We start from the raw sequence: 25,772 nt of genomic DNA on the forward strand, positions 1-25,772 counted from the left end.
GTTTGAAATACATCATTGAAATATAACGTATGGAATTGAAATAAACATTTGGCCTATCTGGGGGCAACTATAAAGCGGACCATGTCCAACTAATGCTACTATGAAACTCCTAAACTTATTTAGTCTCCTGAATAATCAATCACACATAAAATGTCTGGATAATTAAAAAATGTCTTTATGATATCAAAAGCCAATCAGCCAGAAGTTCATTATGTTACCTATTTGTGGCTGATTGCATTCCAGTGACTGTTGGTCTATGGCCATGCTCCATCTGAGAGTGTGGTGGAAGGCGGAGGCATTTTGGAAGAAGCATGAATGACTAAAAGAGTGCATCGGGGAGTGAGATGGAGGCCAATGCCAAACAAAGAAATGTGTAAGGAGCTGAAATTGGGTGCAGCAAAGCCATAAAGTAAATAAGGATGGGAATCTTAAAACCAATTCATTGGGGATGGAGTGCAGCTTGATGGGAGCGTGGGACTTTACATGGGTGAGCACACAAGTCGTAATATTCTGTAGGAATTGTAATCTCTGGCGCATGCAAGTAAGTGGATGTTTGCAAGAGCAGTGCTTGAGAAATTGAATGCAGAGGCGATAAGGGTGTGGGTTGTGCTTTTCATAATGTCAAAGGCAGATTGGAGCAAAGATGGAAGAAAGTAGCATTGGCAATAGTTTAGATGTGGGAAAAGAAAGTAATATAGAAAGGAAGAGAGCAATTTTTTGCAGCTTTCTTGAAAACTGTTTATAACAAAGTTAATGAAGAGTTTTGATCAAGGGTGACATGGTGGCACAGTGGTTAACACTGCTGCATCACAGCTCCAGGGACCCAGATTCAATTCCAACCTCGGTGACTGTGTGGAGTTTGCACTTTCTCCCATGTCTGCTTGGGTTTCCTCCGGGTGCTCCGGTTTCCTCCCACAGTCCAAAGATGTGCAGTTTAGGTGGATTGGCCATGCTAAATTGCCCTTAGTGTCCAAAAAAAAAGGTTAGGTGGGGGTTACTGGGTTCCAGGGATAGGGTGGAGGTGTGCGGCTCAAGTGGGATGCTCTTTCCAAGGGTTGGTGCAGACTCGATGGCCGAATGGCCTCCTTCTGCACTGTAAATTCTATGTTCGAAGAGAATAGAGTGCAGAGAGTTCAGAGGGAGGCAGCTTAAAGTGAGTGAGGGGAGCAGAGAAATTGAGATGGCCAATGCCATGCTGGCAATTCTTAAGATCTAGAGAAAGTAAGGGGCCAGAGATAGGGGTTCGGATGGAGGGAAAATTCTGGACATGCTAGGAAGCCACCTGACCAAAGAATGGGTGGGAAGTTGAAGGCGACAGAAGAGCTCAGCATTGTGCCATGGTCCAAAGTAATTGAGATTGGGGTGTAAGGGGATGAAATTGAGGCCTTTGCGCAGGGCAGATTGTTTTTAGCCAGAGAGCAGAAGGTTGGAGGATATTCCGAATGCATGGCAAGGGGTAAGATTAGAAGAAGGGGTGGGGTCAGAGGGAATTGAGGGGAACAAAGAACAAAGAAAATTACAGCACAGGAACAGGCCCTTTGGTCCTCCCAGCCTGCGCCGATCCAGATCTTTTATCTAAACCTGTCGCCTATTTTCCAAGGATCTACTTCCCTCTGTTCCCCGGCTGTTCATAAATCTGTCTGGATGCATCTTAAATGATGCTATCGTGCCTGCCTCCACCACCTCCGCTGGCAAAGCGTTCCAGGCACCCACCACCCTCTGTATAAAAAACTTTCCACGCACATCTCCCTTAATCTTTCCCCCTTTCTCCTTGAAATCGTGACCCCTTGCAATTGACACCCCCACTCTTGGCAAAAGCTTGTTGCCATCCACCCTGTCCATACCTCTCATAATTTTGTCGACCTCAATCAAGTCCCCCCTCAACCTCCGTCTTTCCAACAAAAACAATCCTGATCTACTCAACCTTTCTTCATAGCTAGCACCCTCCATACCAGGCAACATCCTGGTGAACCTCCTCTGTACCCTCTCTAAAGCATCCACATCCTTCTGGTAATGTGGCGACCGGAACTGCACGCAGTATTCCAAATGTGGCCTAACCAAAGTCCTATACAACTGTAACATGACCTGCTGACTCTTGTACTCCATACCCCGTCCGATGAAGGCAAGCATGCTGTATGCCTTCTTGACCACTCTATTGCCCTGCGTTGCCACCTTCAGGGTACAATGGATCTGAACTCCCAGATCTCTCTGTACATCAATTTTCCCCAGGACTCTTCCATTGACCGTATAGTCCGCTCTTGAATTGGATCTTCCAAAATGCATCACCTCGCATTTGCCTGGATTGAACTCCATCTGCCAGTTCTCTGCCCAACTCTCCAATCTATCTATATTTTGCTGTATTCTCTGACAGTCCCCCTCGCTATCTTCAACTCCACCAATCTTAGTATCATCTGCAACTTGCTAATCAGACCACTTATACCTTCATCCAGATCATTTATGTAGATCACAAACAACAGTGGTCCGAGCTCGGATCCCTGTGGAACACCACAAGTCACCCTTCTCCATTTTGAAACACTCCCTTCCACCACTACTCTCTGTCTCCTGTTGCCCAGCCAGTTCTTTATCCATCTACCAATACACCATGAACCTCATGCGACTTCACTTTTTCGATCAATCTGCCATGGGAAACTTTATCAAACGCCTTACTGAAGTCCACGTATATGACATCTACAGCCCTTCCCTCATCAATTAACTTTGTCACTTCCTCAAAGAATTCTATTAGGTTTGTTAGACATGACCTTCCCTGCACAAAACCATGCTGCCTATCACTGATAAGTCTATTTTCTACCAAATGTGAATAGATCCTATCTCTCAAGCTCACAGGTCTATAATTCCCTGGATTATCCCTGCTACCCTTCTTAAACAAAGGGACAGCATTAGCAATTCTCCAGTCCTCCGGGACCTCACCCGTGCTCATGGATGCTGCAAAGATATCTGTTAAGGCCCCAGCTATTTTGTCCCCCGCTTCCCTCAATAACTTGGGATAGATCCCATCCAGACCTGGGGACTTGTCCACCTTAATGCCTTTTAGAATATCCAAAAACTTCCCCCTGCCTTATGCCGACTTGACCTAGAGTATTTAAACATCCATCCTTAACCTCAACATCCGTCATGTCCCTCTTTTTGGTGAATACCGATGCAAAGTACTCATTAAGAATGTCACCCATTTCCCCTCACTCCACGCATAAATTCCCTCTTTTGTCTTTGAGTGGGCCAATCCTTTCTCCAGTTACCCTCTTGCTCCTTGTATACAAATAAAAGGCTTTGGGATTTTCCTTAACCCTGTTAGCCAAAGATATTTCATGACCCCTTTTAGCCCTCTTTATTGCGCGTTTGAGATTTGTCCTACTTTCCCGATATTCCTCCAAAGCTTCATCAGTTTTAAGTCGCCTAGATCTTATGTATGCTTCCTTTTTCATTTTAGCTAGTCTCACAACTCCACCCCTCATCCATGGTTCCCTAATCTTGCCATTTCTATCCCTCATTTTCACAGGGACATGTCTGTCCTGCACTCTAATCAACCTTAAAAGACTCCCGCATTTCAAATGTGGATTTACCCTTAAACATCTGGGGAAAAAAATCTACATTGCTATCTATGAATTGTTGAAACTTGTGATCCTTAACACCTGTAAGGAAAGAAAAACATTTTTTATTGAACCTTTGGATGAGACAGAATGAAATGAAACTCAACCAGGATAGATTAGAGAGAGTTATTGCTGCTGAAGAGAGAGGTTGAGAATGTGCCTGTGGCAGGGAACAGCATTGGGTGTGGATCGCCGGATGTGAGGAGAATAATGGTTCGAGGAACACTATGTCTAGGAGATATCTGTAATTGTGAGCAAAAGTGAAACACGAAGATTGGAATTTCAGATGGAATCTGCATGAAGTAAGTCAGAGCTGGACACAGTTGCAAAATCCTTCCCCCTTTACAACCATTCAAAAGTGATCATTATGGGAAGAGATTTAAGATCTGGGATTGATTCCACTGGAACAGATATAATGGTGGCGTAGTGAGAGATTTGGGGAGGAGTAAACTGTTTGGAAAGAGCAGCTGCTGGTGAAGATTGGAGTGGGGAGACATTCTGAAAGATTTTGATGTGTTGAGTAGGGGAAGATTGTTCCCTGGTTGGGTGAGTTGAGGAAGAATAGTCCAATTTAAAGTAATTAAGTGTTAAGGAGCAGTTTGGAGACATTATTTATGTGGCGTGCTTTTGGAGCATGAAATACTTTTACCACAGAGAGTGGTTGAGGTAGAGATCATTGCATCTTTAAGAGAATATAAATAGTTGCAGAAGGAAACATGCTGGATATGTGGAGAGCAGAGCAGTGGGATTAGATTTTTGGTTGCTCCAGCAAAGACATAGCACAGACTATATCATCTGAATGGGTTCTGGCTGTGCTATAAATTGCTTTAATACTAAATTGCTTTAATACTGTGAAAACTGAGGGCAGCACGGTGGCGCAGTGGGTTAGCCCTGCTGCCTCACGGCGCCGAGGTCCCAGGTTCGATCCCGGCTCTGGGTCACTGTCCGTGTGGAGTTTGCACATTCTCCCCGTGTCTGCGTGGGTTTCGCCCCCACAACCCAAAGATGTGCAGGCTAGGTGGATTGGCCACGCTAAATTGCCCCTTAATAGGAAAAAATGAATTGGGTACTCTAAAATAAAAATAAAAAAATACTGTGAAAAGTATCGAGCGACACACTATCTGAAAACATTTATTTTGTACAATGGACAACTTGCTCGTTCTTAATTACGGGGAGATTGTATTGGACTTTTCAATATGGACCTTTTGAATAAGTGGAATTCTATTGCAAGGCTGTAATTACAGATACTTAAAATAACTATAAAAAAAGTAGATTTTTGGTCTTGAAGCTGCAATTGAAACAATCATAAGTGTTGAATTCTACAATGAACACTGCTAAATGATACAGAGATACCGAGCTATAATTATCAGGTGCTCCTCTAGTTTCTGAGGTTTTAGAAATAAACTGTTCCGTTGCTATGTGATGAGCGAGTCCCAACTTTTTTGTGTAAATTTATGTTAATTTCTTTCCCTCGTTCATCTTTCCTATATTGTTGCCCTGACTCCGTCCTGACTTACACCTTTTTAAAAAAAAACATTTTATAAAGGCATTTAGAATTTTATAACCATAAACGATACAAAGATAAACATAGTGCAAAAAACATCTCTCCGTCTCTCACTAATCTCGCCTAAACTTGCACCTTTTTAAAGAGTTGAGTGGATGACCAACTCCCACACCTCGACCAGTGCCCCTCCAGTTGGGTTAGAGCTGTAAGGTACCATCTTGGCTTGATTATCCCCTCTGATCTTCCCTTTTTCGCCAGCCTTGCCTCAGCAATAGCTCGCTCAGCTCGGTTCACATCGAGAAATGAACAGAGTAGCAGAATTGGACCCGGATTTCTTAATACTGAGTTTTAAAAAAATAAATTTACCCAATTCATTTTTTTTCCAATTAAGGGGCAATTTAGCGTGGCCAATCCACCTACTCTGCACATCTTTGGGTTGTGACGGCGAAACCCACGCAGACACGGGGAGAATGTGCAAACTCCACACGGACAGTGACCCAGAGCCGGGATTGAACCTGGGACCCCAGCGCCGTGAGGCAGCAGTGCTTACCACTGAAATGAAATGAAAATGAAAATCGCTTATTGTCACGAGTAGGCTTCAATGGAGTTACTGTGAAAAGCCCCTAGTCGCCACATTCCGGCGCCTGTCCGGGGAGGCTGGTACGGGAGGCTGGCACTGTGCTGCCCCCTTCTTAATACTGAGTTAATGATCCAACACACAAATATGTAACAACTGTTTTTTCGCTCATTTTGAATACAGGATCCATTCAAAAAGTTTGTTTCTCGGTTCCTGGATTAAATAGTCTGAGCTGATTACTTTATCAACAACCTTTGAAATGAATCAGCATTTGGTCCAAATAAGGAGTGGGATCTGTCTGATTTTCATAATGCAATGCGGATGAGCAACGATGGAACTTCACTCTTATTCCAGCTACCCACAAGTGCAAATGTTGGCACATCTGTTTGTTTCCTTTTTACAGTGAGATAGTCCTCAGTTGTTTCATGTAGCCTTTTGTTCATCTGCGACAAAGGAGGAGGTAAGATTATCAGTAAAACACTGCAATGCTGGAATCTGAACCAAAAACAAAGAATGTTGGAAAAACTCTGCAGTTCTGGCAGCATCTGCAGGGAGAGAAGATAGATGGCAAGATTGTTGCTGTAGGGTGGCACGACGCAGTGGTTAGCACTACTGCATACGGTGCTGAGGACCAGGGTTCGATCTTGGCCCCGGGGTCGCTGTCCGTGAGGGATTTGAAAATTCTCCGCGTGTCTGCGTGGGTTTCACCTTCACAACCCAAAGATGTGCAGGCTAGGTAGATTGGCACACTAAATTGCCCCTTAATTGGTAAAAAAAAAATAATTGGGTACTCGAAAATGTATTTAAAAAAAAACAACAAAAAAGATTGTTGCTGTAAGGGAAATATCCTTGTACTACATCTCTACCAGCTACCTCCGGTGCTTGTGGTGTCTATTAGTGCATCTGTTTTGGCTTTGTGAATCATTCTCTGTTGAGCCACCGATTAATCTGGTAGTGGGAGCATAGTGGGTAGCACTGTTGCTTCACAGCTCCAGGGTCCCAGGTTCAATTTCCGGCTTGGTCACTGTCTGTGTGGAGTCTGCACGTTCTCCCTGTGTCTGCGTGGGTTTCCTCCAGCTGCTCCAGTTTCCTCCCACAAGTTCCGAAAGACCTGCTGTTAGGTCATTTGAACATTCTGAATTCTCCCTCAGTGTACCCGAACAGGTGCCGGAATGTGGCGACTAGGAGATTTTCACAGTATCTTCATTGCAGTGTTAATGTAAGCCTACTTGTGACGATAAAGATTATGATTATTATAATCCAGGGCAGTTGGGGTAATTGGAATTATTCACACAATGGAGCCAAAGCTGATCTCACTGGCACCGGCTTTGGGATTTTTATACCAACCTAAGCTATTGTTGCCTTCAGTAGTTTGCAACAACATCAGGTTAGACTTGTGGGCACACATACTGCCAATGAGGAACATCCATTTCTCACTGGGGTGTCCTAGCTGCCACAGCTGTTGAAGCTGGGTAAACAGTGACATCAGTATCTTTCATTGGGCACAATGTTGTGTTGTGTCTAATGTGTGATGAATTACCACTGGATCACCATGATTTTACCACTATGGCCCTACTGCACGAACCAGGTGCAGCATAACATCAATATATACAAAACTTAGTGCCACAGACTGTGTATTGGATATCATTGTACAGCGTCACAGATTTTTAGGACAGCTTAACACTGGTTATTATTGCAGAGATTGATTGGGTACAGATCAATTTTTGGTTTCATTGCGCAGCGCCGCAGCTGACTAGTGCAAGCTCAGTTTCCCCCAGTTTTACTCGGTGCATGAGTAGACTGATTCAGCATTGAGGAGATGATCCAATCAGCCTACCCTGCACCGCCTTCCCATTATGGAGGGCAAATCAGGTGATGAGTTGGATTGGGCCAGCGTTTGTACAACTCTACTAATGGCAACATGAAGAAATGTTGGTGAATATATCCATGGACATTGCTTCTAAGGGGTACTTTTCACTCAGAAGACCAGAAAAAATAGAAACCAAACTATTGAATAAATGCCATTTTTCTGGTATTAGAAAAACCCTTAATATTTAATTTCTTTCTATTAGTAGCTAAATATAGAAGTTTAGTTTCTGTTCTGGCACAGACCTTCATAGAATCTCATTAGCGCAGAAGGCCATTCGGTCCACTAAATCTGCATCGACCCTTTGAAAGATCACCCTACCTAGGCCCACACCCGCGACCTACCTTTGGAACCCCACCTAACCTGTACATCTTTGGACTGTGGGAGGAAATAGGGACACCCAGAGGAAACCCATGCAGACATGGGGAGAAAGTGTAAACTCCGCAGATGGATTTACCCGAGCCGAATTGAACCTGGGTCCCTGGCGCTATGAGGCAGCTGTGCCAAACACTGTGCCATCGTGCCGCCCATAAAACCAGTAGGGTCATGAAGATCAGTAGGATGAATTTGGCACCGCACAATTGTTAAACCACTGAAATAAATCACTGAAAAATCATGACTGTGATAAATCATTCTGAGCTCCATACCTGAATTCCTGCTGTATGTTTCTGTTGCATCGAAATCCTCCGCTTCAAGCCGGGGGAATCATAAAAGTTAACCCTTAACAATTCTGGAATTGTTTGTGTGTATATACAGGATGTGTTATCTTAGTGGTTGTGGTGCTGGACAAGTAATGCAGAGACTGTAAGTTAAAACGCCACCAATATAATTCTGATCATTTGTGGACGGGGACCAGAAATGAGACTCTGACAGCTGCTGGTTTGTTAAAAACTCAACAGGTTCATCTCATGTCCTTCAGGAAGGGAATGCTGCCACCCGAACACATCTGGCTCTGTGTATGGCTCTGGTCCCATTTTATGTCATTGACTACATACCCTCCGAGTAGTCAACGTTGTGCAATAAGTGTTACCTTGTCAGTGCCGCTTCTATCTCAAACAAAGAAAACTGAAAAGAGCGCTCTTAGTTTAACTTGTTGTGAAGAGATTGACAAGCATACATGTTGACTTTATCACTTTTATTCAACAGACATTGTCCGGCCACGTCCAATTTGACAACTGCAATGTAGAAAACGGGCAGCTACAGATCCACGCACCTGGAACCTGTCAAGTGAAGTTCTGTACTTTCAGCCAGTCTAGCATCAATTTCCACAATGTAGCTCTCAGCATAATTGAAAGCTGTGAGTTTATTGGGAGTGAGAGCACATCGGTGACTGTAGAGGGCCCTGGTCTGACTGACAGAAACTGGGCCTGCAAACACCTGGCGGTGGCTGCCAAATCCAACTCTACTTTGAATGTGCCAGGCCAAGCACTTACAAATGCTTGTAGCTCCGAAAATCATTTTCAGCGTTCATCGAGCAACTTTCGAACATTTGAATTGAATGAGAATGTGACTGATTCACGCCAGGCTTCGGCCTCCAAACAAAATTTCCAGATGCCCTGCGAGAGGGATAGTCAATGTAATGGAGAAGAATTCAGTACGAAACGGAGCCCTTGTGAGGGGGAGGTCATTACCTTGGAGACCGATTACAGTGACAGTGAAATGAGCACGTGTAGTGAGAATGAAGATGATGAGCAGTCTGTGTATAAACTCTCTTATCAGTCTCATGGCCTAAGTCGCTTGTTGGCAAGGAACAATCCATTTAGATCTCAGAAGAAGGGAACTGACCTCTTACAAATGGACTTGGAGTTAAAAACTCTCCAAAAGGAGCTGCAAAAGGATAAAGATGCTCAGATTCTTGCCAGCACCCTGCAGGGCTGCTTAATTCGGAAGTGCCTGTTTCGGGATGGAAAGGGCGGTGTATTTGTCTGCAGTCAAGGTCAGGCTAGACTGGAATGCAATATCTTCAGAAATCTGAGCTACGCAGTACGATGCATCCAAAATGCCAAGGTATAACTGAGGGTAACAATTTCAATCACAGCAGGGCAAGGTTGCAGAGTTTTAAACATCGGGGAACCCCTGAACACTTCAGGATGATATACACAGGTGATTTGATGCAGTTTGGAAGGATGAGGAGAAACATTATGAATTAAATGGTCTAGTTTAAGTGGGGTGCAGAAACATAAATGTTTGAAGATGGTGGGATGTATTGTAAAGGCTGTTTTTATTTAAAAAGGCATATGGGATCTTTGGCTTTATTAATAGAGTATAAAAGCAAGGAAGTTTTGCTAAAAGTTATAAAAAAAATTTTAAGTACCCAATTATTTTTTTCCAATTAAGGGCCAATTAACGTGGCCAATCCACCTATCCTGCACATCTTTGGGTTGTGGGGGTGAGACCCATGCACACACGGGGAGAATGTACAAACCCATGGACAGTGGCCAGGGCCGGTATCGAACCTGGATCCTTGCAGCTGTGAGACAGCAGTGCTAACCACTGCACCACTATATCACCCCCACTAAAAGTCACCCCACTTGAGTAAATCACTTGAGTCTTATATTCAGTCCTGATCACCATACTTTACAATAGATGTCAAAGCCTCGGAGAGGATGCAGATTTACTAGACTTTTTCAAGGGATGAGGGACATTGGTTATGGCAAGTGTCTAGAGCACCCAGGATTGTTTTCTTTAGAGCAGAGAAGATATGGGGCAGGTTTAATAGAGTTATTCACATTTATGAAGGATCTTGACAGTCAGTAGGGAAAATTGTATCCAGTGGAAGAAGGTTGATAATAAGAGGACATTCACTTCAGACCATTGGCAAAGGGAATTAGGAGGAAGATGAGAAAAACCTTGCACACCAAGTTATGATGATCTGGAACACACCAGCAGGAGGGATGGTGCAAATAAATTCAGTAGGAACTTTCAATAGGGAATTCGATGAATACTTGAACAACAGTACTTTTGGCAGAGTGGGAGTGGGATCAAGCAGATAGCTCTTTTCAAAAAGCGTAGGAAGCTGAATAGACCAAATCAGGACGGGGAGGAACTTCAGCTTTCAAAATATAATGTTTTTAATAGATTTTCCTCCCACCATCATTGCAGCTGAATTGCTATTTTAGTAATAAAGTTATACAGGCAAATAATACACAAAGCCCCCTCTCTCCTAAAGGGACTGCTTCAATACCGGGGTACAGATACTGTCTCCAGGATCCCTCTGCTGCCTTGTCCAAAAGAATTTGGACATTAAATGTTGGTAGACTTTTGGCCATGAAGTAATACACCACAGCAAATGGTGTGGTATTAAACCTAACCCTGTCCCATCCCATATATTCAGATGGATACACTTTCCAACTCGGGTTAATGACCAACAAGAGCAGAAATACTGGTTGAGCTTTATTTTTGTTGGACTTTCCCTTCATTTGTCCAAGCACAGATCAGTATTATTCCTAAGCTGAAGTTGACTAACTCAGCACAGCCTGGACTCAGTGGTAGCAGCAATGCCTTGTCAGCAGGTTGTTTTGAAGTGTGGTCACTTCCATGAGTTAAATAACCAGATATTCTGTTTTTAATGACGTTGGCTGAATGAAAAATATTCTCCCAGACATTGGAGAGAACATCCCAGCTCTTCCGGGGATAGTACTCTGCGATCTTTTAGAGCAGTGTTTTTCAAACTTTTTTTCCGGGGACCCATTTTTACCAACCGGCCGACCTTCGAGACCCACGCCGGCCGACCTTCGAGACCCACGCCGGCCGACCTTCGAGACCCACGCCGGCCAACCTTCGAGACCCACGCCGGCCGACTTTCGAGACCCACGCCGGCCGACCTTCGCGGCCAACGCCGGCCGACCTGCGCAACCCACCATTTTCTCTTACAAAAATGGAGGAAATGGTTTTGGGTCCCTTTGGCCCCCCGAACGTGGAAAAAAAAGGCTGCGACCATATAAAAAAAAATGCGGCTGCACTGCACATGCGTGACCGATGATTGGGCATGCATGCGCAGTGCGGCCAAATTTATTTTTTTATCTGTTCCTGGCCTCACGGTAGCTAAGGGGCCTCACGGTAGCATGGTGGTTAGCATCAATGCTTCACAGCTCCAGGGTCCCAGGTTCGATTCCCGGCTGGGTCACTGTCTGTGTGGAGTCTGCACGTCCTCCCCGTGTGTGCGTGGGTTTCCCCCGGGTGCTCCGGTTTCCTCCCACAGTCCAAAGATGTGCGGGTTAGGTGGATTGGCCATGCTAAATTGCCTGTAGTGTAAGGTTAATGGGGGGATTGTTGGGTTACGGGTATACGGGTTCCGTGGGTTTAAGTAGGGTGATCATTGCTCGGCACAACATCGAGGGCCGAAGGGCCTGTTCTGTTCTGTACTGGCCAAGTTGAAGGCTGCTCGCAGCCGGCATTATTAAAAGCCGGCTGTTGCGCACGGATTTGCGCGATCAGGAGCGCCGTGACGGATGGCTCCGCGATCCTCCCGACACCCACCCATGACCCATCCACAGGTCGTGCCCCTAAGTTTGACAATGAGTGTTTTAGAGGGTAAACAGGGATTATTGTCTCATCTGCATATCCTCCCCGTGTGTGCGTGGTTTTCCTCCGGGTGCTCCGGTTTCCTCCCACAGTCCAAAGATGTGCAGGTTAGGTGGATTGGCCATGATAAATTGCCCTTAGTTTCCAAAATTGCCCTTAGTGTTGGGTGGGGTTACTGGGTTATGGGGATAGGGTGGAGGTATTGATCTTGGGTAGGGTGCTCTTTCCAAGAGCCGGTGCAGACTCGATGGGCTGAATGGCCTCCTGCACTGTAAATTCTATGATTTCTATGATGACAACACCTTCAACAATGCAGCACTCCCTCAATACTGCAGTGAAGTATATGTATACACTGTGTCTATCCTGTTCTTTGGCCTGTAAAGGAAAATTGCAGGCTCTAAACAAATCTTCTGTCTGTGATTACTTTTGATGTCAGTTCAGTACTTTTTTTCTGAATATTGGATAAGAAGCATAGCAATAAGAGACTGCACAGTGAGGCTCCAAGTTGCATCTTGATAATCTGCTCGTTGAAGTAGCATTCATCAGCAGTGGCCGATTCAAGACAAAGGCTACAGTACCGTTTGAATTTAGATGCACAGTATGTAATGTATGGAAGTGAAGGAAGAGAAAAAAAATTGAAGGTGAACTAGCTGGGCAAATATTTAATACAAGGCAGGAGAAAAGGGCCAAAAAATGTTTTAAAAATTGAATTAGGTGAATGACCATTAACTGGTATTAAGCTTGGTTTAGATATTATATTAGTGCTATTGAGGCACATTCAAGCCAGCTACTTAGCCCACTGTGCTAAACCAGCCCCTATAGTTCGATCCTTTGACACTGGTTCGATGCTGCATGCATCATGTGTCACTCAATTTGGATTCAAATTTGATACCAACTGAAGCCAGGTAAAGTATTTTCTAAGTATTAAAGTAATCCTTCACACAATGCAAAGTGGTGTATTTGCTGTGGAAAGCTCCCACCTCTACAATGACTTTTTAAAATGTACCTTAGAGGAGCAATCCAAGTCCGTATAATTTAATTTCACCCAATTTTAAATTGCTCCTCTCATCTGCTAAATGTTTATTGAATGAAAATAAATTGTATATGAAATGATAATGGGTGCGATCTAATGGCCGTGTCACACCGGGCACGAATCCGAGTGAGCTGGTTAAATCACCGGAGAGTCCGAAATCGGGAACTACGCCGGGCGCCAATCGGTTTCCGATCTAACCGGCCCGCTCCCGTTGGCGAGATTCGGATCCCACCACGGCATGGTGAGAAACCAATAATCTCCAATTAAGGCCAATCCCCATCCCGTTAATAGGAAGGATGTCCTATCTAAAGGCCTTCCGTGATCTAACCGGCTCCCCAGCGAGCGGTCACGCGGGTGTCCTTTAGCCCACCTATCTAAAAACGTGAAGCTAGCACAGTGGCTGCTGTGGGGATCGGAGGAGGTGAGTAGCAATCTAAGAAACTGGGCAGTCAGCCCTGGGGCACCAGGGCAGCTGCCCCAGTGCTTTGGGGGGGGGGGGTTTGAGCGTCATCGGTGTTGCTCCTGGGCTGGGGGACCGGGGCCTCTGCACCCGGGGTTCCGTTATGCCACACTCTGGAGCATATATATTCATACCAGGGGCAACTTAAGATTCTGCCTGTCCATCCCACTGAACACCTCCAGGACAGAGCCCCGTCCGTGGTAATATGATGAAGGTCACTTTAACCCCCTCCCTACTGGAGTGATGCTGACATGCCCCTCTGAATCTCATGGCCGCACCCTAGCATCTGCATCAGCTCCGTAATAACTTAGTCAAGAGGCTTGACATCGGACTGGGACCCAGCTGGGTTGTGGGGTCCAGCAGGCCTCCGACTGCAGACCCCCCTGGACGTTCCTATCTCCACCTGATGTGCATCAGCAACTGTGTGGTACTCACCAGAATGTGCCCCAGAAGCCTGTCCACTACTTAAGCCCACAGAGGTACGTGTGTCTGCGCTGGCAGAGAGTGGGGATGACAGCTATGTCACCTCGATGGTGGAATCCTCAGAGCTCTCCTCCAAGGTGTTCTCTTGGATGGCACCATTAGATGGAGATCCTGCGGTAGAATGGACATGTAGTCAGTGGGAGGGGAGGATCGTTAATGTCTGGCATGAACAATACATGTGTGACAGGTCATCTGGGGGGAGCCACTAGATGCTCACCTCTGCAGCACAGGCCAAGTTCGACGTCTGTGACCTCGGCTACCCCTGCAACCTCCAACGCCTGTTCCTTGTAGGAGACGAGAACTGTGATGTCCGGCACCCTGCCGGCCATCTTGGTCCCTTCCCGTCTGTTGTGGGACAGGTTCTCCTGCGAGGATAAAGACAGGGCACGTGAGCTGTACGTTTGGGGGAGCGGGCGCTGCTTTAGCAGGAGTCAGGCATGGGCACTGTCACTGGGCATGTGTGGGATGCGTAGGTGGGTTCCAAGATGTGCTGGGACACAGACACGGTTTTGTGCTGGGGGGGACGGAGAGATGGTGCGGTGCCAACTGTAGGGCTGTTGGGGCATGGATGGCAGGCGGGACTGGTGTCAGGGCGCCGATGCCAACTCATCCGTGTGGCCCGGTGGAGGTCGTTTATGTTCTTGAGGCACTGGGCGGCAGTCCTCCTGGTTACACTCCCCTGCTGACGGCCACTGCCTCGAAGGTGGCATTGGCTGCCCTATGGCTGACCCTTCTACCCTCTTGGGGGAACAGGGTATTGTGTCTGGACTCCACTAGAGAGCAAAAATCTGTCTATCTCAGCAACAAATACATTCAATTATGAAATAGCCACAACCCCCATAGTGCAGAGAACTCCAAATGTTCGCATATCTGAGTAATGTCTTCTACCACTCTTAAGTTAATAATAATAATCGCTTATTGTCACAAGTAGACTTCAATGAAGTTACTGTGAAAAACCCCTAGTCGCCGCATTCCAGCAACTGTTCGGGGAGGCCGATTCGGGAATTGAACCCACACTGCTGGCCTTGTTCTGCATTACAAATCACCTGTTTAGCCCACTGTGCTAAACCAGCCCCTAGTAATTGTCCAGTGACTGAAGTTCTCTGGAGTAGCAGCCCAGGTGAGATCTTAAATCAAGAGAGCGAAGCTTGAATAGTTTATCTAATCTCTACTAAGTTAGTTTTAAAAGAAATTAAGAGTACCCAATTCATTTTTTCCAATTAAGGGGCAATTTAGCCTGGCCAATCCACCTACCCTGCACATCTTTGGGTTGTGGGGGTGAGACCCACGCAGACATGAGGAGAATGTGCAAATGTTCTATGTCCACATGGGCAGTGACCCGGGACCAGGATCAAATCCATCCACTAAGTTAGTTGGTCAAAACTGGATGGCAATCAATTGGCTCAGGACCCCTGGCGAGAGAAGGGAAGAAAATATAATTGGAGTTCCGTCTGGCTCGTTGGTCTAGGGGTATGATTCTCGCTTAGGGTCTTCTGCTGCGGTGAAATGCGAGAGATCCCGGGTTCAAGTCCCGGACGAGCCTTGCAAAGCACTTTTGTAACCAGGGGCTGGTTTAGCTCACAAGGCTAAATCGCTGGCTTTTAAAGCAGACCAAGCAGGCCAGCAGCACGGTTCGATTGCCGTACCAGCCTTCCCGGACAGGCGCCGGAATGTGGCGACTAGGGGCTTTTCGCAGTAACTTCATTGAAGCCTACTCGTGACAATAAGCGATTTTCCTTGAGGGCAGCACGGTAGCATTGTGGATAGCACAATCGCTTCACAGCTCCAGGGTCCCAGGTTCGATTCCGGCTTGGGTCACTGTCTGCGGAGTCTGCACATCCTCCCAGTGTGTGCGTGGGTTTCCTCCGGGTGCTCTGGTTTCCTCCCACAGTCCAAAGATGTGCGGGTTAGGTGGATTGGCCATGATAAATTGCCCTTAGTGTCCAAAATTGCCCTTAGTGTTGGGTGGGGTTACTGAGTTATGGGGATAGGGTGGAGGTGTTGACCTTGGTAGGGGTAGGGTGCTCTTTCCAAGAGCTGGTGCAGACTCGATGGGCCGAATGGCCTCCTTCTGCACTGTAAATTCTATGTAATTCTATTGTGAGCCCCATTGTCAAATGGATTTGTGGAATGTTAGTTGAAAGGTCACAATTAGTTAATGGTATCCATGCTCGGGACAGCCAACCACTACTCACTATTGAGACTAGTGATGAGAAACCAATGATTTTCATAGGAATATTGAAACAGGAGAGTAGACCATTCGACCCAGTAAGCCTGCTCCCCCATTCTGTTGGATCGCAGCCAATCTCTGCTTCAACCAGAATAGTACAGCACATAAGTGGCCGTTTTGCCCTTCGAGTCTGCACCGACGCATGAAAGACACCTGACAGACCTACCTAATCCCATTTGCCAGCACTTGGCCCACAGCCTTGAATGTTATAACGTGCCAAGTGCTCATCCGGGTACTTTTTAAAGGATGTGAGGCAACCCGCCTCTACCAACCTCCCAGACAGTGAATTCCAGACCGTCACCATCCTCTGGGTAAAAATGTTTTTCCTCAAATCCCCCCCAAAACCTTCTGCCCCTGACCTTGAATTTGTGTCCCCTCGTAACTGACCCTTCAACTAAGAGGAACAGCTGCTCCCTATCCACCCTGTCCATGTCCCTCATAATTCTGTAGGCCTTTATCAGGAGGCCCCTCAAAATTCTCTGCTCCAGTTAAAACAACCTAAGCCTATCCAATCACTCTGCATAACTTAAAAGTGTTCTATCCCAGGCAACATCCTGGTGAATTGCCTCTGCACCCCCTCCAGTGAAATCCCATCCTTCTTGCAATCTGGCGACCAGAATTGCATACAGTACTCCAACTGTGGCCTCACCAAAATGTTACACAACTCCAACATGACCTCCCTGCATTTGTAATATATTTCACTACCCTATTAACTACCCTATTTCACTGCCCTTTTCACTACCCTATTAACCTGCCCTTTTGCCTTCAGAGATCTATGGACAAATATTCCACGGTTCTCTTTGTTACTCGGAACTTCGCAGTGTCAGGCCATTCATTGAATACTTCCTTGTCACATTACTCCTTCCAAAGTGTATCACCTTTCTGCCCATGTGACCATCCCGTCTATAACTTCCTGTAACCCAAGACACTCAACCACAATGTTAACCACCCGGCCAATCTTTGTGTCATCCACAAACTTACTGACCTACCCCCCCCCCCCCCCACAATATAGTTATCTATGTAATTTATAGAAATTACAAACAATAGGGGGCCCAGCAGGGATCCCTGAAATATGCCACTGGACACTGGCCTCCAGTCACTAAAGCAGCTGTCAGTCATCATCCTCTGTCTCCTACAGCCTAGCCAATTTTGAATCCACCATATCAAGCTACCCTGTTTCCCGTGTGCATTTGCCTTCTTTATATGTCTCCTATGTGGGAATTTGTCAAAGGCTTTGCTGAAATCCATGTAAACTACCCTCAACTACACACCTGGTCACATACTCAAAAGAAATTCAATCAAATTTGTTAGGCATGACCTCCCTCTGTCAAAGCCATGCTGACTATTCCCGATCAAACCTTGCCTCTCCAAGTGGAGATAGGTTCTCTCTTTCAGAATTTTCTCCAATAGTTTCCCTACCCCTGACATGAGACTCACTGGTCTGTAGTTCCCTGGCTTATCTCTACAATCTGTCTTAAAAATTGGGACCAAATTAACCTCAACAACATTTCCCTGCTGTTTTTCCATATTCACTGGTACCCTTACCTGATAAAGGTCCTTCTAACTCAATCCCAAAAACTGGCCCAACATTCATGGATAATAATAATAATCACTTATTGTCACAAGTAGGCTTCAATTAAGTTACTGTGGAAAAACCCCTAGTCGCCACATTCCGCACCTGTTCGGGGAAGCCGGTACAGGTATTGAACCCGCGCTGCTGGCATTGTTCTGCCTTACAAACCAGCTGTTTAACCCACTGTGCTAAACCGGATGTTTGGGGAAATGAGTTCCAGATTTCCACTACCATTTATGTGTAAAACATGCTGTACCCATTTCACTCCTGAATTAACTATCTGTAATTTAAGAATATGCTCTGTTGTTCTGGAATCCCCCACCAGAGGAAATTATTTATCTTTACCTAAACTATAGACTTTTATGTTAAAGAACTTGATTAGATACTGCCATGGCCTTCTAAGCTTGAGGAAGTACAAGCCATTTATGCTCCATCGGCATACATTTCCCCATTCCTGCTCCCATCTACATAACCTGCCTCTCAACTTGCTGTAATCTGCAAATTTGAATATAAAACATTTGCTTCATTCAATTTATTCAAATATATGATTTATAGCTGACGCCCTCATACAGGCCCTAGGGAGCACCACTTGTCATATCCAGTCAATCACTTTACATTTCATTTATCCCAACTCTACTCACTCCTCCCAACCAATCATCAACCCAGGTCACAGGGATTACCTCCAATTCCATGTGCTGTCATTTTTAATGAGGGCCACTCTCTCAAACCATTGCAAGGCAATACTTGGTGTCCATAAGCGATTTTGGATTAGTATTTTGTAGATTCCTCTTCCAAACTCTCCTTTCCACTGCCATTTTTTTCCCTAACCAATGGCGGAATGTGATTCGCAATGTGTTCATTTGATACATTCTCTGGCTACAACTTTAAAGTAGAGTGTTAATTGAAGAGTTTTTGAATATAGGTGGTCGAAGTTCAAAAATTGAATAAATTGTACACATTTGTTAGGGAATAGAATTTGAAATCCTAACTCATAATTTTGACCCACGCTATAAGAGGGACTTTAACAAAGCAAATACAACCAGTAGAAGGGATACCTTTGAAATCGTTCAGGTTATTGGGCAGAATTATTTTGTCTTTAGGCAATGATGGTGTCTTCTGCGGCAGGGAAAAAGCCTTTCCAGAAACATTTTTAAAGTGCTATTTAAACGATGAGGGTTATCGCCTATTTATGTCACGGTGCATATTAATATGGGCCGAGATTTATCCAGCTGTTTCGATTCAATTTTTCCACCGGCAGTGCACCCCCACCAGCGGGTTTCATGGTGGTGTGGAGTGGTTAAAATGGGAAATCTCATTGACAATCAGCAGGAAGAAGAATCACGCCGCCACTGAATGGCGCATGGCCGAGAAACACGTGGCTGGCGGACTGGAGAATCCCACCCATGGAGTGGAACAGTAACGGTTTGGAATGGCTGGTGAGGCAATGCAGTCGAGATATTGTTCCAAAAATGGGAGGAAATTTTTATTAAGAAAAAATGGGAGGTACAAATACTTCCAATCATCCCATTAAAATCCTTCACAGTACATGCACAAGAACAACTTGCATTTATTTCTATAGCATCTTTTTTTTTAATAAACAATTTTATTGAGGTAGTTTTTGGCTTTATAAACAGTTACAGACATCATCAGAAAGGAAGCAAAAAAGGCAAAAATGTGCAAACATCCACATACTTTCAATACTTCCACCGTAACATATTGCACAAGCCCGCTCCCCTCCCACCGGTTTCTATAGCATCTTTAACGTAATTAAATTTCTCTAAGCTATAGAGTAATTAACAAAAAATTACATAGAGCAAAAAGAGTCCTTATGACAGATGACCAAAGCTCGCTGAAAGAGGTGATTTTAAGGAAATTCTTAAAGGAGGAGTGATTATTGGGTGATGTTTAAGGGAGAGAGTTCCAGAGGTTAGGGACTTTTCAGATGAAGGCACAGCCACCAGTGGTGGAATGAAGGAAAGGTTTAGACAAAATAGGAAGAATGCAGATTTCTCAGAGTATTGTAGAACTGGAAGAGGTTTCTAAGGTAGGCCCTTCATTTAACATCTCGGACGAGAGATGCCATCTCTGACAATGCAGCACTCCCTCAGTATTGCTCTGAAGTGTTGAGCTAGGTTATGTATTAGTGAAGTGAGAACCCAAATCCTGCTGACTCTTTATGCGTGTCACCACTTGTGCTGAATTTCTGTGAAATGCAATTGTTTAATGAATTAACACTGTACATTGTTAGTAGCTTGTTAACATGGTTGGTTACTGTGGTTCAGTGTTAATCAAAAAGCTAATGGTCCTGCTTCTCACCTTCAGATTATAATAATAAAGAATGATATTAGTCAGTGCAAAGCATCAGGAATCTTTTTACGACTGGCAGCAAGTGGTCTAATCGCAGACAACAACATCCACTCCAATTTGGAGGCTGGCATTGATATCCGGAAGGGAGCCAACCCTTTGATACTGGTAATTAACCCTTTGTTTTGCATGACTGTCTGCTACTAATTTCGACAAGCAGCCAATCTCAGAACAGCTCAAACATAACTTGCTTAAAACTGGTTGTGACAGAATTTGCTTCTAAACTCACAAGAATATTTTTCCATTTAACACCCATTGAAAAATAGTCTTGCAGGTTGTTTTCTATATAGTAACACCATCACGTTGACATTTCTAATAGCAGCAAGTTACGCTTTTTTAAAAATCATTTTCATGTCGGCATCTAAATTCAGCCCAAACTGATGGGATGAAAATCTCCACCATTCTGCTGGTTGTACTGATTCTACATGATTGAATGTGGGCCATGTCCTAGTGCTCATCATCCTGTAGTACAAAGGAGCCTCCAACTTGCATAAATTGCCATTAAATTGGCGATCACAGTGAGAAGGATGATGAGCAAGGCTGTTGTAGAAATTGGAAATTCCACTCCTCTGATAATGGGGTTAAAAAGTGTTAAGACGCCCTGTTGCCTCACAGCGCCAAGGTCCCAGGTTCGATCCCGGCCCTGGGTCACTGTCCGTGTGGAGTTTGCACATTCTCCCCATGCTTGCGTGGGTTTCGCCCCCACAACCCAAAAAAGATGTGCAGGGTAGGTGGATTGGCCATGCTAAATTGCCCCTTAATTGGAAAAAAACGAATTGGGCACTCTAAATTTTTTTATTTTTTTAAAAAAGTGTTAAGACGGAGTAGAGTACAACTTCCCAGCCCATATTTGGCTCTCCAGTGTGGTGAATGCTTCCCTCCACAGCTGCCAATTCTTCAAACCAATGTGCACAGAAGGATGCAAAAAGAAACCATTTTTGAATCATCCTACTCTGATTCTTGTTTTCTCCCCTTTTGTTTTAAGTCTTTTTTTAAAGTTAGATTTGGAAATTTGGCTGGGTGAAAACAAACTCCAATTAGAAATACAATTTGGACACCCCGATAATATTGATGTGTTGATAGCCGGAAAGCAACTGACTTTTATCTTCATGAAGATTGATGATGCTAATTCAGTCAGACAAATGCAACTCGGTAATTATCTGACCCTCGAGAAGAATAATTGAATCGTGATCAGGAGCTGGAACCAATGTCCCGAGGATAATTTATAGCACACTTCCACCCCACCTAACACTGAAAGATTTGGCTCTCTTGAACATCAAATATGGTCTAGGTGGAGAGTAAATGTCCCCTCTATTCTGGCCTAATGATATTTCTTAACCCCAATCTCGGAGGAGTGCCCTAACTGTGTGCGCAACACTAATTTGGGGACTGAATCTGTTGGGGGTGGAGAAAGAGAGATGTCCTTGTCTACATGGGCCATCTTCTCAACCTGAGCTGTATCTGAGCTATTTTGCAATGGCCTAACAGTTTGAGTGAATGTTCAGGTCTTTCAGTGCTGCGTGGCAGTGGTGACGCCATTCAAGCAGCAATACTTAATTGAGGCAGTTCCCTGTTTTTTTGCTTTGCACTGCAGTGTAACCAGATACACAGTGGCCATCGCTCAGGGATTGTTGTGCTCGGGAATGGAAAAGGCATCATTCGCAGTAATCGAATCTATGGAAATAAAGAAGCTGGCATCTACATTTTATATAATGGGAATCCTGTAGTGAGGTGAGTGCTCCGGTAACCTGTTTCACTTGCCGCTTCTGTCATTTTGGTCCTAATCTCTCAGGCACAGCTGTGATTCCTGGGGTTTGTGTAATGCCTGACTGAGCATGAAAGATATTTGCATGACCTGGAGTCTTTTAAATACATTTGTAGGAACTGAGAATTGCATTTTGTTGCTTAGCACCATGTTTTTGTCATGAGTAATTGCTGAATTTACAAATCCCCAAGTTGCATTACCTCCTTTGTGTATATATCATGAATAGTTAAATATAATCCGCACATCTTCATTAAAAAGTAACAGTGGAAAAAGGTACTTTATACATTTAGACTTGTAACAAAGCCTGGAAACATTGATATCAGCCATTCCACCAAGTTTTGCTAAACCATGGATTCAAAGCATTGATTTAAAAAAAAAAGACACGATGGAATATTCCCAAACTAAGGTCTTCCGTAGGCACTGAGAATTTATTTCCAAAAGTAAACTATAAATGACTTGCGATAATAAAATTGACCATCAAACAGTTATTAGACTATGCTATGTCTGGTTTTTAAAATAAATTTAGAATACCAAATTAATTTTTTTCCAATTAAGGGGCAATTTAGAGTAGTCAATCCACCTAACCTGCACATCTTTGGGTTGTGGGGGTATAACCGATGCAGACACTGGGAGAACGTGCAAACTCCACACGGACAGTGACCCAAGGCCGGGATTCGAATCCGGGGCCTAAGCGTCGTAGTCCCAGTGCTAACCACTGTGCCACCCTGCTTTGTCTGTTTTAGCATTAATTCTAGGTTATAATAGTGTTGGTGATAAGGCAATGAATGTCTTGCATCTCAACAGGTAGTAACATTGTTCAGTTTCAAAATTGCCATAACTCAAATATTGTGCTGATGGTGGAGGTCTGGCTCTATGGTATCACTTTTGCCTCTGAGTCCCACTCCAGAGACTTGAACAAAAAATGTCCAGACTGACATTGTAGCACCCCTTCAGTACTGCACTGACACGCTGTGCTTTCTTTTTGAGGAGGCATTAAGCTGTGGTCCTGTCTGCCCCTTCAGGTGGTCCTGGGCAATATTTATCTCTCAACCAATATTGCTCAAAAAACCAGATTGGTCATTAATTTAATTGTTGTTTGTGGGATCTTGCTGGTGCAAAATAGGTGCCGTGTTTCCGACATTACAAGAGTGACGACACATCAAAAGTAATTCACTGGCTGAGAGGAATCCTGCGATCATGAAAGATGCTATTTAAATTTAAGTTTTCTTTCTTCGCTCACTCATTCGAAGTGCCGAATGCAGAAACCTCTGGGCAAAATTCCAGAGGGGCATTTAATGAAAAGAATGTGGTCGGGGGCTACGGCTGGAATCCTGGGGTATGCCAGTGGTGATTTTGCAGGTGTGGTCAGAGATTTACCCCTTTAACTACCACCAGCATAGACTGTATTTGTTGATAATGTGTCTCTTCACAGTGGGAATCACATTTACCAAGGACTTGCCGCAGGTGTTGCAGTGAATGAAAATGGAAGGGGCCAAATATTAGGTCAGTATGCAGCTTTACAACACGCAAAAATCTGGGCTTTTGAACCAAGATACAAATATACAAATATTTGAATGTAGTATTCTGTGACTCTCAGCTTATCTTTTTATTCTGTATTTTATCAGGGACTCAAAAGCACATACTGCTTTTTAAGAAATTGACAGAAGGTGTTTTTATTATACCTTATTGTATGTGTAAACTTTCCCAAGTCTGATTTACCTGTTGTATTGGAATAAAGGGTATCTTTGTTCCCTCCTAATGTTTACAACCTTTCAATAAGCTGCATCCATCATGGGAAGAGTTCTCTTCTCCAAACATTTCCCAACATGCAGTGTGCAACTCTTGACTGTGATTGTGATCTTATGGTTGGAGTTTGGGGCTATTCTGTTAGTTGAAGTGCAAAATTAATTAGCATCCATCATTTGTGGTTATTCCCTGCCCAGTACTATTAATATAATAGTCTTGGGTCTTGGCAAAGGCACAGCGCAGGTTTTACAGGCAGATATGCATTTTTGAACATTCCTTACAGTTTTTTGTTTTTTTAAATAATTTTTATTCAAGTTTTTTAATAACAATAACAATAACAAATTTTCTCCCCGCAATTTAAAACAAACAAGGCGTGTTTCCACGCCAAAACAAAACCAGAAAAGAAATCGCCCCCCCCCCCAAAATAAATAATAACAAATAGCAATACAAGAAAGAAGAAAATAACATAACAAACCCACCGCTGCAAAAACACCCCCCCCCCCCCCAACCATCACCAAACCCCCCCCCCCCCCCCCCCCCCCCCCCGGTTGCTGCAGAGACCGACCACTCTCTACCCCATCGCCAGGAAATCGAGAAAGGGCTGCCACCGCCGGAAGAACCCCTGTACCTACCCCCTCAGGGCAAATTTCACCTTCTCAAGCTTAATAAAGCCCGCCATGTCATTGATCCAGGTTTCCACGCTTGGGGGCCTCGCGTCCTTCCACTGTAGCAAAATCCTTCGCCGGGCTACTAGGGACGCAAAGGCCAGCACACCGGCCTCTTTCGCCTCCTGCACTCCCGGCTCTACCCCAACCAGCCATGTTGTTGACCCAGGTCTCTGAACTCGGGGGCCACGTATCCCTCCACTGTAACAGAATCCTGCGCCGGGCTACTAGGGACGCAAAGGCCAGAATGCCGGCCTCTCTCGCCTCCTGCACTCCCGGCTCCAAAGCTACCCCAAAGATTGCGAGCCCCCAGCCCGGCCTGAGCCTAGACCCAACCACTTCCGACAAAATCCCCGCCAGCCCCTTCCAAAACCCCTCCAGAGCCGGACATGCCCAAAACATATGGGTGTGGTTTGCCGGGCCACCTGAACACCTCAACACCTGTCTTCCCCTCCGAAAAACTGGCTCATCCTTGCTCCCATCATGTGAGCCCTGTGCCATTCCTTACAGAGTGTAACATGTATTGCGCCTTGCTGATGCATTGGTAATTTTTTAAAATAAAAGTTAATTTATTAGGGGCAGCACGTGGCGCAGTGGTTAGCACTGGGACTGCGGTGCTGAGGTCCCAGGTTCGAATTCTGGGTCACTGTCCGTGTGGAATTTGCACATTCTCCCCGTGTCTGCGTGGGATTCACCCCCACAGCCCAAACATGTGCACTGACATGCTGCGTTTTCTTTTTTTTTTTGGAAATGTTTTTTATTGAGTTTTCATATTTTATATCCAACAAATTACAAATTATTAGAAAAAAAACACGCAAAAATTAACATGTATATTTACAGGTAAGCATCTTCATAATAACAACTGTGGCCACCCCCTTTAACCGGCATACATATTTTACATTCCCCAATATGGCCGAGGCACATGTTTATAGGCATTTATTTACAATTTGGTTTTGGGCCTTAGCTCGCCATCAGACTGTCGCTTGCGGCTTTGTCCTTCCTTTTTTTTTGGAATAATTTTAATTCAAGTTTTCAACAACAAATTTTATCACAACAGAGAAAAACAGTAACCTCTCCCCTCCAATACAAAAACAAGAAATTAACAAGAAAAAGAAATAAGCGTAAAACCATGCGAACAAACCCCCATAACGAACCCGTAGCCCCCCCCCCCCCCGGCTACCTTCCCCCGATTCCCGTCCATTTTCCCCTGATTCTTGGCCACCCGACTATTCTTCCTCTTGTTTGTTGGCCACAAACAGGTCCCGGAATAATTGCATGAATGGCTCCCACGTTCTGTGGAAGCCGTCGTCTGACCCTCGGATGGCGAATTTGATTTTCTTTATTTGGAGAGATTCCGAGAGGTCGGACAGCCAGTC

At 44.8% G+C, this 25,772-nt stretch overlaps 1 protein-coding gene and 1 non-coding gene across 5 annotated transcripts in view; both read left to right on the forward strand.

Annotated features, from left to right (window-relative positions):
* fbxo10 (F-box protein 10) overlaps positions 1-25,772 on the forward strand; it is a 60,696-nt gene that overhangs the window by 10,453 nt on the left and 24,471 nt on the right. For 3 of the 4 annotated variants that reach the window (XM_038804530.1, XM_038804529.1, XM_038804531.1), the window contains 4 exons: positions 8,700-9,560; positions 20,179-20,328; positions 21,815-21,951; positions 23,418-23,488. In XM_038804530.1, coding sequence (XP_038660458.1) covers positions 8,700-9,560; positions 20,179-20,328; positions 21,815-21,951; positions 23,418-23,488 — 1,219 coding nt within the window. The remainder of the gene's footprint in view (positions 1-8,699; positions 9,561-20,178; positions 20,329-21,814; positions 21,952-23,417; positions 23,489-25,772) is intronic. The other variant, XM_038804532.1, reaches the window with a different exon arrangement.
* Positions 15,507-15,596, forward strand: trnap-agg. The gene is given in 2 exon segments: positions 15,507-15,542; positions 15,561-15,596. It is a non-coding gene; the product is annotated as a tRNA-Pro (tRNA).

Source organism: Scyliorhinus canicula, chromosome 8 (assembly GCF_902713615.1).
Source record: "Scyliorhinus canicula chromosome 8, sScyCan1.1, whole genome shotgun sequence".
In the NCBI taxonomy this organism is placed as follows: Eukaryota; Metazoa; Chordata; class Chondrichthyes; order Carcharhiniformes; family Scyliorhinidae; genus Scyliorhinus; species Scyliorhinus canicula.